Consider the following 14,717-nt stretch of genomic DNA (forward strand, 5'->3'; position numbering starts at 1 on the left):
AACTTAATTAATGTGTGCAATCTATTGATTTATAAAAATCAATTTATTATTATTTTATCCAGAATGGCAACAAGTTCTTCGTAATATATAACATGCAAAAAGTAAGAATAAATGCATTTATTTCAATTGTACAAATTAATGAATAGACATTTTCAACATCATAATAAACTGAAATCTAGTTGAATGCGTATACTTTGGTATTCAGATATTTTTATGTAAACGATAATAATACAAAACTAAGTGGTTATAGCCGCCTATGGATATTGTGTAATACGTATCGTCTACGTTGTTGATATTTTACGTATGTACCATTGCAGATATTAATTTACATATTTAGCCATATTGGTTTCTCTTCAAGTTTTGATATTTAAATATGGACCAAACAAAATTTAACCATTGAAATATATATGCCTATATATTAAGATTTGTCTCAATCGAGAATATTGGAATTGTTAACTGACCACATGTGGTCGAGTGATAATAATGATTTACTGATAACATTGGCGCTTACCTGTTATACATAGAATAGTTTATCCGTATTGTAATATAGATTATATTTTATTGTAAATAAAGAGGTCGATATAAAATATTTTGTTTACTTTTAATTTTTGTAATGAAAATAGTTACTGATTTAAGGAACAGTAAATAATCAAACTTGTTATATAAGAAAATATTTTTTTAAAACCGAATGTATATTTTCCAAGTATACTACTTGCTAAACGTACTTCTACAAAACCATTTATTACTATATATTAAATACATCATGGCTGAGTGATGATTGTTTCAGTCTGAACATATATTCGAGGAGAAAAATAAAAAAACGATATTAATCCATAGACATTGTTATAACTTAACACTTAGAAAACATTTTAAAATGTAAATAATGGGAATCTGAATATAATAATGAAGGCACCGTCTAGTCGTGGTAGCTCTCCAGGCTGAGCGTGATGACGTCGCTCACGAGGCAGTCGGCCGGCTGGAAATGGGAAAGTTACAAATATTACTGTACAAATTACAAGCTTTTGTGGGTGAGAGGCATTAATAACCTACAATTTAAAATAATTGGCCAAGTGCAAGGTGAACATGGAGGATTCCGTACCTCAAATCTTTTTTATTTTTAGTATTTACTATAGCGACACTTTTACACATACTCTGTAAAAATTTCAATAGTCTATTTAATACGATTCAGAAGATAGAGCCCTGTGACAGACGGACAGACAGTGGAGGCTTAGTAATAGGGTTCCGATTTTATCCTTTGGAATACAGAACCATAAAAAGTGAATACGCCCGCAATATGCTCACTGATTGTTAAATTAATTAGCATGGTAAAAATTGGATAAAAATACCTCTGAGCAGATGCCGATGAGCGCATCGGCGCATCCGTAGAACTCCTCCTTGAGCGAGATGACGATGGTCTGGAGACTGCCCTTCTTGGAGCGGATGTACGAGGCCACCTTGCCGATGTTGGTGTTGTCCAGCGCCGCGTCGATCTCGTCCAGCAAGAAGAACGGCGCCGGCTGGTAGCTACGAATTATGGTATTAAAATGTAAAACATCAACCCATCAATGATAGAGCTACCAACCAGCATTAAAAAAATCATGGAATACATAGTTTTATAACATAGCAGACAAGCATGCAGTCCACCTGATGGTAAACGGCTACTGCCGCCCATGTACATCTGTGATCAACCCCAGATAGGATTAGATATTCCTACGTGAGGTCGACCACAGATGCGCCGCTATACCTGAGGACTAAGCTGCAACACCCCGGATAGTATGCCCACTGCTGGTATAAGGTAGAAATAAGGGTGGCGGTGAAGCCGCCGAAATCGAATCACAAAGGGGTCTGTCTACCATTTTCAAAATATGTTTAAATAATATTTTACTACATACTAAGTGACCTTACTACATACCTGTGAATGGCGAATAGTAGAGCGAGCGCGGCCACGGTCTTCTCTCCACCGGAGAGGTTGGACATGGGCTGGAAGCGCTTGCCGGGCGCCACGCAGTTGTAGTTGATGCCGTCCAGGTACGGCTCCTCGGGGTTCTCAGGCCCGAGGAACGCCTGCGCCGACTGGTTCATGGCCAGTGCCTGCAAACACACGGAGAATAAAGTACAACAGAATGTTTTACTAACTGTGTTTAGATGAAAAGTAAAATATAGATAACAGTTCAGACTAACTGAAGACGCATTTGTTTATTCGTGTGAAGTTAGTATTCTCATGCCACTATTAATTAGTCTTGTAACATTCATTGATGGCTGCCATACAGCTTATACGCTAAGAAATGTATATAAATGACGAGATTGAAATAGTATCCTCAAGTTACAAGTGTAAAGTGTATCAATTACTTACCTTATAAATAGCGTCAATTTCGTTGGCCACGTGTTCGAAGCAGTCTATGAACTTGTCGTGACGCTCCTTTTTCACCTGCGGAACATATATTGAATTACTGAATCACGTTTTTTGCTTTACAAAACACATTAAAATTAATTTTATTACGACAATAAATATACCTTTTCAAAAGCTAATTTTGCTTTGTGTGCCCGCTTACGCGCCGCGACGAAGGCTTCGTTAGTTGCATTCACCTTCTCTCTTACTTCATTTAATTTTTGCATTGCCTGAAACATGAACATAATATGTAATATCACGCTATTTCCACGCTACATACGCTCACGGATCGCACACCACGAAAAACTTACGAGTTTCTCACGGGTTTATGTGGGTGGGTAGGACGCGCGTGGCGTGACATAAAAAGGATAGAAGAAGCTCCTAAGTTACTGTGTCAAAGATCATTCCATCTTAGAGTTGTAATTTTCTATTGCAACATGAAACATAAGCGGGAAGCGTACCCGCATGTTGGGCGCCTGTATCTTGTCGACGGTGTTCTGCAGCGAGTTGATGGCCTTCTGCAGCTTGTCTGCCTTGCGCTTGATCTCGTCCGCCTCCTCCAGCTCCTTCAGCGCCTCCGGCAGCCGCCGGTAGTCCACGCGGATCCTGCACACAACACGTATCTTATACACTCACCAAGTGTATGCCATAATGTAACGTGATGGGAACACGTGCGTTAAGGTGGCCTAAAAGAGTCTCTTGTTACTCAAGATAAATATGACGATGTTAACATTCTTAAGCCAAAGGTTACTACAACCACAATACACCGATAATTAATGAACACTTGTAGTCGCAGCTATCAAGTGCAAAATGAGTTACAGTTTGGTGAAACAAAACTTACCTGGACTCTCGCTGATACTGTTGCGTGGTGGACATCGAGGAGGGCTCTGATTCGCCCTCCGCTGTGTCGTCCAGGTTGCCCTCCAGCAGTGGAATTATAATGTCGTCAATCTATATACAAATTGATAATTAATATAATTATGGATACGTCATATGTATGGAAAATCGTTAATTGGTATTATTTGTAAAGTTAATACGGTATTCGGGTCACAAAATACTGAATCAGAGTACTGTTATAAGTAAAAGACATATTTTTCTCTTAATTTTTAGAATTTTTATCAATAGTGTATTAAGGTTACAGGGTGTAATAACCTTGCACTGGCGGAGGATGTTGTGTCGGTCGGAGCGGCGGCTCTCGATGCGCGCCTCGATGCTGGCGATCTGCTTCTGCACCGACTGGATGTCCTTCGTGATGTTCGCCACTTCCTTACGTGCCTGCAGGGAGTTTAGAAAACTTCATTATTCTCTACTTTCAATGATAAAAAGGGCACCAGAACATTCAAAGTAGATTTCTTAATTTTTTTTTAACATCAGTGACCTACCATTACTACACAAGGTGTTCCTTTATAGAAAAGAAGCGACAAAAGAAGCTCCATATTTAAAGAAAAAAACATTTCGTGTAAAATGACAAATCAACATATGGATGCTGTATTGAGTTTTAATATTTAAAATTATATTGTTTTTCGCATCAAATTAAATAATGAAGAAGTAAAAAAAGGTTGACTAAGTATAGTAATGCACGTTATAAATATAAAATGTATATGTATGTGTACATTGTAATTATTTTTTTATAATATAGGAGTAGCAGACGAGCATGCTGATGGTAAGTGGCTACTGCCGCCCATGGACATCTATAATCAACCCCACATAGGAATATCTCCTACCTGAGGTCGGCTACGATGCGCCGCTAACCCTGAGGACTAAACTGGAATGAAAAGTATGTCTCCCTTACCACACCCTTCATACCAGAACGCAGCAGCGCGTAACACTGCTGTTATGAGACAGAAATAGATATGGCGGTGGTGTCGCCGGAGTCGAACCACAAAGGGTTCTACCGTCTTAAAAAAGTATAGAACGTTTTTTTCGTTTCTGATTCAAAATGTAAATATATCGATGTGTCGTGTTACTAACAGCGGTGACGGCGTCGTCCGCGGCGTCGAGGCGCGCTCGTGCGGCGGCGCGCTCGGCCTTCAGCGCGTCGGCGCGGCGCAGCTCGCGGTCGATGTCCTGCCGCTGCTTGGCCTCCGCCTGCCGCCCCGCCTCCAGCTCGTCCTCGCCGTCCTGCACCGTGCGCTCCCACCGCGTCACGTTCTCTGCAAGCACCGACACGCACGGTCACACACATCGTACCAAACCCACCATACCTCGAACCACCGTTTGTGTAACAATTCTTCTTGATACGAGTATAAAGAAATAGTATAGTCCGCGCGAAGTTTTTATGAGCAGGTGTAGTCATACAATTTGCTATGGCGACGCGATTCATTTCTATATTCAGAGCGGTCTAGCAGTTTTACGCGGACTATACCAGTATTAGCAAAAGGTTCTGCTTGAAAACGAACAAGGTGTAACTTCTTGCGAAATGCATTAAAAGCACTAAAACGAATGTAGGCCAATATCTTATTTCACTAAATTTAGTACTACTTATGTAACACCATTTAGCAACCTTAACTACTGCGTTATATAATACAGTACTCCTAAATATTAAAAAAATAAATAACAACACAATAAACGTACCCTACGTATACAATAATGTATTGAAAAGTCAAAACAAAAACTATCTACAAATCAAAACAAAGTTAGCTACTTACTCTGAGTGTCTCTTGATCTCTCAAACTCTAGGTTAGAAGCGATACGATCTATCTGCGCTTCGAACTCCATGCGCCGCTTGGCGCGCTCTTGCTGGGCGCGCAACTCACGCTCTTCGTATTGCCTGCAAAATGTTCAAAATATTGTAGTATTAGGACAACTACAAAAATATTGTAGGTCACGGAAAAAACAATATTTATGCTAATCTTAAATTTCTATGTAAATTATAATAGCCAAAAAAACTGTAGTCTATATCAAATCAAAGTAAATCTATATCAAATCTAATCAAGTAAGTTGCCAGCAGTACTAATGGCTACTGTATATATGCAAACTGACCGTATGTTGGCGACGCCGATGTCCCGGCAGAAGCCTCGGAACACGACGTCCTCCACGTTATTCATGTTCTCCTTGATCTCCTGGATCTTCAGGTCGCGCGCGTGGATCGTGCGCTCTATCTCCTCCACTTGAGGCTACAGATATAAAAAAGTTAACTATTAAACTATGACTGGGTATTGACGACTTAAAGATGGATATCGTAAAACATAGCACCACCAGAAGATTTTGACAATATTCGCACATCACATAATATTATCCTTTTTACGGTAATGTTTTGCAATCAATATTCGCATGTTTATAATGAAAATTATTTATAAAAAATCACTTGTTTTCAACTATACTTTAAGGGTAATTAAAATTGTTTATTCAAATTGTAAACTTACCCCAAACATATCAATCTTGCGCTCGAACTCCGCTATTTCTGCATCAAGGGCCTTGATTTGTTTCAACTGCAAAAGTATATATATTAGATAATTTCTTTCACAGATTTATAAACAAATAAATAAAAATCATAAATTAGGTATATGAGATGAGTACATACAGTGGTATCCCTGTCAGTGAGAGCGTATTTGAGTCGAGATTCGAGACCGCGGATCTGTGAGTCTACGGTTGTCAACTCGGATTCCTTTCGAGATTTCTTCATCGATTCCCGAAGTTCTTCCGTTAGTTTTTCCTTCTTGGCCTTAAGCTGTGATAAGTGCTTTTCGTCCCACCGCTTGGCCTTCCGCGCCAAGTCTAGAGAACCGCCGGAGATGATGCCAGATTTCTGGTAGAACGTACCATCTAACGCCAAAGCCTAAACATAAAACGGTAAATACTTAGCTTAATAGGAATGCTTTGTTTATTGTTTGGAATACATATATGTTTACTACGATTCAATATTTTCCACATGATTGATATCCATTGCCATGGGAAAAATTGTTAATAAATGTTCTAAAATAGGTTGAGACAATAAAGACTTGTTAATTGTAAATATGAAAGCTCTCAACAAAACACAATATAATGTACATCATGAATGAAAGAGGTGGTAGTGGTACATTTTTATAATACAGAACTAAAAAACTAGCGAGCTCATCTGATGCTCAGTGGCTACTATGGTGGACAACGGTCATCGACCCCAGATAAAATCAGTCCTAGCTGAGATGGGCTCTCTTACATCGTATCTGCTGTTCTTGGTGCGGTCGAGGTCGTAGGCGACGCGCGAGGCGTCCTCGGGGGTCTCGCAGACCAGCGCGTTGTTGGTGACGAACAGCACCGCGCGGTGGATGGCCGCCGGCTCGAAACGCAGCACGTCGAACAACAGCTTCACGTTCTTCGGCTCCTTTATGTCACTAAAATAGATATTAGAAATTAATGACCACATGTTTCAATAGAAGAACACGGTGAGAAATTTTACATTTAAAATGCAAAAAAAAAAGTTCAAAGGTATACAAGTGTATATTTATGACAGATATGCAAAAACTACTTAACATCTCGTGGATATTGATATTTTGAACGCATTTAAGAACACATATGACTAAAAATTTACAAGATGTATACTGGCTATAAACACATTCAAGATACTAATATTGCGAATTGCTGATTTTTTTCGATGTTAATTAATATAATAGTTACTATGGAATGTTATCTTATAGATACGGACCGTAGCCTCTCCCGCAGCGGCTTAGCCTGTATGTAGTCGAGCGGCAGGAAGGTCTCGGGCTCCAGCATGCGCTCCTTCAGCACCTGGATGCAGCGGCGCGCGGTCTTCTCCGTGTCCACCACGATCGCCTCCATGTACTTGCCCAGCACCTTCGTGATGGCCACGTTGTAGCGCTTGTGCGTCGGTTGGCACATGTTTATCATGCGGTCGTACTGTAACAATAACATAAGATTAAGAGATAATAACTAAGTATCTTTTTTTCTAATTTTGTTTCGGTGCTAGGATTCATTTTATGATCGAGATTATTTTATATATCCTCTACAGAAAGCAACGCAAGGCCGGGTTTATTTTTTTTGCCGAAATTTCAAAGTGGTTAGTTAATACTTTGGTGTAACCAAACTGCTAGTCCGCTCTGAAGTTGTTGCGCGCAGGTGTAGTCAGAAAGCCAATTAGGTCGAACACAATCACAAGCATATACTCCGTAACAACAGTAAGGGCACACTAACGCAGCTATGTCACGCTATCTTCATCACGCTGATGTCTACAATTAGCTGTTGCGACGCGACTCATTTCTATATTCAGAGCGGACTAGCAGTTTGGCGCGGACTATACCTTTTTTTTTTGTTTTCGAGAGGAAACCTTCAAAAGGTACCCGACGACGTGGGAGCGACGCCGAGTTATGTGGGATTTTTACCGCACTAAAACCCCCCCGGTGGCCGTCCTCAGCGCTTGGTGGAGAACTCCGGGATCTCCGATGGAACACAACCGGAGTCCGCCGAGCGCGATGCCCCGGTCGGGCTCTGCCCTGGGGGGAGCACTTTACGCTCCTCCCGCACACCTGGTGTTTACGACGGCATGCGACTACACATGCCGCCGTTCTTCCCGGGGTTGCTCTCCGGACGGTTCGAGCTCCCACTCTTCCCGCCGGCAACCCCGGAAGCCCCCTTTTAGTCGCCTCTTACGACAGGCAGGTGATATCGTAGCCCTATTCTAGTGTCAGAAAAATAGTATGGCTACAATAACGCGCATCGTCTGGAAGTATGAAATCTTCATCAACAAAATTGGTCCTTCGAGCCGGACGATCAGTCGGAGCAGGTACTGACCACGCCGGGGATGTCCCGCTTGAAGTTCTCGACGATCTCCTGCTTCTTGCGGCGGCGCGCCTCCTCGTGCTTGTCGACGCGCGCGTCGCCCAGCTGCGCCGCCACCTCCTCCAGCGCCGACTGCAGCGCCGCCGCCTTGCCGCGGCACGACCCCACGTCCGCCTGCACACACACGATATCTCTGAGTTATCTAATCTAGCATGAAACTATGACCGTATTAAACGACAGGTTTGCATGGGGTTATTGTCAAACGCGTATAGTTCGCGTATAACTGCTAGTCCGCTCTGAATATAGAAATGAATCGCGTCGCCATAGCAAATTGTATGACTACACCTGCTAGCGACAACTTCAGAGCGTACTAGCAGTTTGGCGCGGACTATACAATGATGCTTGATTTAATTAAGAAACCAAATTTATGTGATACACTCTAATATAGCAGTGTCTATGAACTTTAAGGTGTAATATATATTTTGGCATAATTCTTGGTCTTTAAAAACCCATATTTCCAATGATTGTTTAATCTTGTAAAAAAAATAAGAGATTTTCTAGAATGTTCCTAAGATCTATTGTATATTACTAGAAAAAATGAATATGTTCTATTTTGTACAAATATACCTGTAATTCGGCGCGTAGCCGCTTCTGTTCTTCTAGGGATTGCTCTGAACTCTTGATGTGCTCGTTTAATTTCTCTACCCGCTTCATAGCTTCATTTCGTTCGTGACCCTAATGAAGAACATAGAATAAAGATTTTATATAGAAAAATTGAAGACATTTTTTTAATTATTTTCTCAATAAACATCCTAATACAAAGAATATCCTAAAATTACAAAAGCACATAAAAAAAGGTAACGTCTACTAGTATGTTTACTTAAATTCCTATACCAAATATATAACTGTCATTACAATTTTATGATTACTTGTGTATTAAGATAAATTCCTATTACAGAGCCCACAGTCATTGAGCTAAGCTTGGTAACATTCCCACCTTCTGCCTGTGTTTGTTCTCGACCTCGCCCTTGCGCCGCATCTCGTTGTCGAGGCGGTCCTGGTCGGCCTTCTGCTCGCGGTTGACGGAGTCCAGCTCCTGCAGGTAGCGCGCCGCCTGCCGGGACGCCTCCATCTTTAGCTCCTCGTACTCACGAATCTGGAATGTGAAACAAACTGATGTTACTTATGGGTGCTATTATTTGAAAATGTTATAAAGACAAAATCAATCTATCTCCTACTAAAAAATATTATTGTTAATGTCAGGTTACAATTTGTCGTATTTTTTTTTTGGTATTCGTAATAAATTATACAAAATTATATTATATACAATGGATATTGTAAGGTATGTTATACTTACTTACTTATTTGCATTTTAATAAGTAGGCATTTGAATAAATATCACCTCACTCATCTTGACTGGGTATCTAACCTGAGCCTCCTCAAGATGTACGTCGGCGCGAGTGTGGCTGGTGCCGACGATGGTCTGCTCCCACGCAGCCTTCTGCTCCTCGATTACACGGAGCTCATCCTCTAGTTTCCTGGTAAAAATATATGGATCCTTTTAACACATTATTATTACTATTAAACAATGATGTAATTGAGTTTACTGCACAATTTTTATAGAAGACTTGTGTAGAGTTTCAAAGTAGAAAACGTTTTCATTAAATAACTGTGATCCATGTGGAAATGTCTTATATACTTGATGTCCGCCTGATGTGCCTCGTGAGCTTTCTTGGCTTGTTCTAAAGTCTTGACAGCACTCTCCAGTTTTTTCTGAGTGTGCGTCACACGCTCCTTTGCTTTGATGAATGTCGGCCGTTTCTTCGACACCTCAGCTTCCTATGGAATTAAGCACATTTCGGTCTTTAATCTTTTAGATTGTACTGTACTGTATTGTCCATAACTTATTGTTTTTTAAGAAAAATCTTGTGATTTTGTTTCATGACATAGGTTTGATTAATATCACGATATTTTGATAATTCGTGAGTGATTTAAAAAATATGAAAAGAAAAAATTTAAGAACTTGTCTAAATTTCAATAATGTGCCCAATTTTGAAGGCCTTACCACTTCTCTGATCTCCTGTTCAATTTTGGCTACTTCACGCTGGGCGGTGCCTGCCTCTTTTTTCTTTTCTTTCAAGGCATCTTCTGCTTTCTGCCGCTTGTTCTCCACCTTGGTGAGCTCTTGCTGCTTGTGTTGCAGCTCTTCCTCATTTGTCTGGATGTCTTTCTCGTTGTGGTACAAGTGGAATAACTGGAGCTCCACTTTTTGTTGTTGCTGACAAACAAAATAATATTTTTATAGCAATAATGGCTATTTATTAAAATTATAGAGTGGCAAAATGTAATTTAGAGATCTCTTTTAAGTAACTTCCTTATTCTACAATTAAACATTTGTTACAGAGATTTTTTATAGCTTGTTTCGGGTAATTCACTATTCACAATCGTATCTTACCAATTCCTCCTTCAATCTGGTATACTTCTCAGCTTCTTCCTTCTCAAACTTGGCCTCCTTACGCTCCGCAGCTACACCTTTCTTTTTCTGATACGAGAACTGGGCTTCCTCGTCGGCGCGGTTCACCTCCGCGCGACATGCTTCATATGCTTCCTTAAGGACACCAGACCTGAGAAAACATACAGTAATATTTAAAAAAATTAAATGTGTCACCCTATTAAAAGAATAAAATTTATTTTTAAATAATTATTTCCTTTCCCATATTGGTTTTTGATGTGAAACATCTATAGCCGCACGTAAAAAAGATTTCTGGCGTGGCGACGCTTACCTTTAACTACATAGACAAATGTTCTATAAGGGACAGAGCTATTAGAACAATGTGATAAAAAAAGACAACTATAACGTAAATATTGACAATGGAATATGTGACCAATGATTACTTCAGTCAAAACGGGACATCGATTTTTTTATGTCAAATACTTTTTACTTGAAAAAATATAGTTAAAAATAATAAAAAACACGATTTTATGATAAAATTAACTAAAAAGTAGAAAATAATTTTCAATCTAGGAATCATTTAAGGAAAAGTAAATAGTATAATTGTGCAAAAAATGTGGGGCGCTTTATGAAAACTGATAAATGGAGCACCCCATGTTTTTTTCATAATTATAATATTTACTGTTACTTAATTGACAATGGCAACGGTTCATTTCGGAGACAACGGCACGAAGCATCGAAAAAAGGGACTGTCCCGTTAAAAACGGGACTTATGGTGGTTTTCCCATTGATACGCATGCTTGTCAAAGACAATGAAATAATGGAACAGAAGGTAAAAAATGTCCAAAACTGTCGATAATAGTTTTAGTACATCGTTTACGTAGAAATGTTATAGTACAGTTTAACTAAATAAATTATTATTATATAAATATATAATTTGAAAGAATGTATCTATACAGATGTATCGACTGGTTTAAAATATACGATTTAAAAATTGATTATATTTATTATCATAGATTAGTAAAGATTACTCACTCCTAACAAGAAAATGTACGCAGTTTTGAGAATTGAAATAGTTGCGTAAAAAAGTTTTGCCACGTCTCCGTGCTAAAATGTCCCTAAAATATTTGAAATAATTATTTATTTATTATGTAAATTACGCAGTATTAGTTATTTATTTGTAAATTTTCTCTAAAAATGTTTTTATTTGTCAAGAATTAAAAAAAATAACTTACTAATAAACCGTTTGTGGCTTCATTCAATTTCAAGGCGGCGAAGTATCTTTACTAATTTATGTTTATTATTTTCAGTTTTATTTTACACACGACCATTAATTGCAAAGTTGTGTACATTTTATAAATGTTATGTACTAGCTGACCCAGCAAACATTGTGTTGCCATATAAATAAAAAAAATGTTATGGGTGAACAACCCTTATCACTTAAGAGATATGAAAAATAGATAGTAGCCAATTCTCAGACTTACTGAATATGCATATAAATTTTGATGAAAATCAGTAAAGCCGTTTCGCAGGAGTAAAGTAACTAACATCGTGACATGCGAATTTTATATATAAGATTCGAATCTTACCGTGGTCTTTTTGAGGATTAATTTCTGGCTATACAAAGATTGTATATCGTATATGGGAAATTCTGTATCCTAGAGATTAGGATACAGAATTTCCCATATATCGCTTTTATTTTATTAAAATAAACTATAAAAAGTTATATTTTGACTAAAAACACACTAATATAAAAATTAAGCAGTGGGATCTTAAACTATAACATACGACATATGAACATCGTGAGCTTCAATAAAATGTCACTTCTGTTCTGTTGATCTATGACCATGCATTTTGCGTCTTTATCACTTTCATTGACACAAACATACTTTGTCTCTTTCTGGTTACTCACGTAATCATGGCGGATCGAACACGAAAAATAAACAAAATTTAATAATTTCTCTTTATTTACGTGTGATAGGTGATTCCATGAAGCTTGTTTCTTTTTCGAGCATAATTTTTGCATTTACGCATTGCACAAGAAGGCATTTTGAGGCTTAAAATTCAAAATAATGACGTTTAACGTGTTCAGTGACATTAGTGTGTATTACTACGCCGCGCGAGAGCGACTGGAGTCGTTTTAACTCGTTTTACACCACTTGACGTATTTTGTATGTTTCAAGTTTTGCCCGCTTGCGGCGTAACTTCAGGTTATAGATCAATGCTTGAAAACAAATTATTTTTCTAATAATAAAATGTCTGACCGTGATAATTTAGAGAGTGAAAGTGATCAGCCTCCTGCATGGAAAGCAAAATCACACTATGACACACCATCAATTCATCAGTTAGTTAATTATTGATGTGAAACATCTATAGCCGCACGTAAAACCGATTTCTGGCGTGGCGACGCATGCCGTGGCGCCGCCACGCTATACGATGGTATATATATACAGTCTATATGCAGTAGTGTGTACGATGTGGCGACGCGTCGCCATGCGACGCCATTTATTGCCATTTTATTTTATCATTATGACATATTTAGTTCCTATCACAATATGTTCTTTTCTGCATATTACTTTTAAAAAATAATGTCGATGTTTCACATCTGCCAGGCGTCCCGTGACGGCTCACATTTTTTTTGGCAGTAATATTGTAATTCAATATTTTTACTGATACATTATAAAGTTACTGTTTTCTACTCAGAGTCCATTCTAAAAGAATTGTAAAATTTACGTATGAAATATAAATGCATCTAAATAAATATAAAGTAATGACTTTCATAAATATGGTACCATTAGTAAACATATAATGAAAGTTATGATAGAAACCAGTAATTTTAAGTAATACCACATACCCACTAATTTCTTCAAACAGTGCTGTCCTTTCTTTGGGGTTTTTCATTGCAATACTCTCCACTGCACCTTGGAATACCAAGAAATTCTTGGCCTTCACATTGATCCCTAGCTTCTCCAGCTCCGCCAAATAGGTGCTCACTGATACTGACTGCAAATACATAATTTTGAATTATCTACTATTATGGTAAAACATCCAATACAATGAAACATTGTGTATCAAAGTTTAGTCAAAACAATTGTTTCTTGTTTGTAAATATGATAAAATAAAGATCAATAAGTTATACCTGTCCATCAATTTTATGTTCTGAAGACTGTCCGATGACTGACCTCTGAAACTGCTTTTCAGTCATGTCTTCTAATATAAATGTGGCTGTGACAGAAGCACTGAAAATAAGTTATTACAATTTTAATCACATATAGGTATAATATGTGATTCAAGTTTTTCAACATAATAGTTTTGCAAAATATTATCAAATTATCTCAAAAAAGTGCCTGCATATTAACAAAAAAATAATAAGAAATTTCCAAACAAAATTCCATTTTCAATGATATATCTGTACTCATAGAGGGATAGGAGAATGTGTTACTCTGCATTAAAATCTTTACCTTCTAGAAACAGGTTTGTTGATGGAGGCTCCGTGGATCAGGTCACTGAGCCGCTTCACACGCAGCAGGGATGTCTTCTCACCCATCACGAAACTTACGGCGTCCATGAAGTTGGACTTGCCTGCGACGAAAACTTGACTGTACTTCAATCATATTTATGAGGTTTCTGTGTCAGGAAAACTGTACCTACTTCAAAGAACCTTAACTATATCTGACTTGTACCAGATAATTTGTTATTATACGGAACTTACAGTAATAATGTTTCAGTGTCTTTTCGGAGTTCCATTTTTGTGCAAGTGCATGTTGCTATCAAGAGCAAATAAGAATGTATGAATGTATCTGCTGTAAAGCGGCAACTTGCTGCTCCTACTGTTCACATTGTGAACATCGAAACGAATAGTGTTAGCTATGTTTAAGATTATCTAATGGACTGAGTTTATTGCAAAACTAAAAAAAATCTTTGTACATGTTGTAGTCTACTTACCTGAGCCATTGGGTCCCACTACAGCAGTGAACGACTTCAGAGGTCCTATCCGATGCTGCCCCCGGTAGGACTTGAAGTTTTCCATGTCTATATATTTTAAGAACGCAGGCATTTTGACCATTTATTCACAGATTTTGGGCTTTGGCTACAAGAAACTCATTTCGCCTTAGCGCCAAACATTGTCCACCAACAAAACTTTTCAATAAGCAAGCAACA

At 38.4% G+C, this 14,717-nt stretch overlaps 1 protein-coding gene across 1 annotated transcript; it reads right to left on the bottom strand.

Moving 5' to 3' along the window:
• Window positions 1-826: 826 nt before the first annotated feature.
• SMC1 (structural maintenance of chromosomes 1) lies at window positions 827-14,713 on the bottom strand. The gene is made up of 26 exons (XM_073093581.1): window positions 14,502-14,713; window positions 14,018-14,138; window positions 13,696-13,795; window positions 13,411-13,559; window positions 10,560-10,728; window positions 10,170-10,382; window positions 9,804-9,943; window positions 9,534-9,642; window positions 9,102-9,260; window positions 8,732-8,839; window positions 8,117-8,278; window positions 7,014-7,225; window positions 6,528-6,702; window positions 5,913-6,167; window positions 5,755-5,820; window positions 5,372-5,505; window positions 5,038-5,159; window positions 4,361-4,542; window positions 3,542-3,664; window positions 3,231-3,340; window positions 2,851-2,995; window positions 2,515-2,619; window positions 2,354-2,428; window positions 1,913-2,091; window positions 1,347-1,524; window positions 827-976 (listed from the first exon to the last, which is right to left on the bottom strand). Exons 1-26 carry the CDS (start codon window positions 14,620-14,622, stop codon window positions 917-919), a joined length of 3,672 nt encoding a protein of 1,223 aa, XP_072949682.1. The 5' UTR covers window positions 14,623-14,713; the 3' UTR covers window positions 827-916.
• Between the last annotated feature and the right edge of the window lie 4 nt (window positions 14,714-14,717).

The sequence above is a fragment of the Epargyreus clarus genome, unplaced genomic scaffold (genome assembly GCF_041222505.1).
Source record: "Epargyreus clarus isolate Ecla_fem2 unplaced genomic scaffold, WU_Ecla_fem_2.2 ptg000004l, whole genome shotgun sequence".
In the NCBI taxonomy this organism is placed as follows: domain Eukaryota; kingdom Metazoa; phylum Arthropoda; class Insecta; order Lepidoptera; family Hesperiidae; genus Epargyreus; species Epargyreus clarus.

Coding starts and splice junctions, on each gene's coding strand:
- SMC1 (XM_073093581.1), bottom strand. CDS start 14,622: ATGGTCAAAATGCCTGCGTTCTTAAAATATATAGACATGGAAAACTTC. Junction 5,821..5,912: donor TCACTGACAGGGATACCACT/GTATGTACTCAT, acceptor ATACTTTTGCAG/TTGAAACAAATCAAGGCCCT. Junction 2,620..2,850: donor TACAGGCGCCCAACATGCGG/GTACGCTTCCCG, acceptor TTCATGTTTCAG/GCAATGCAAAAATTAAATGA.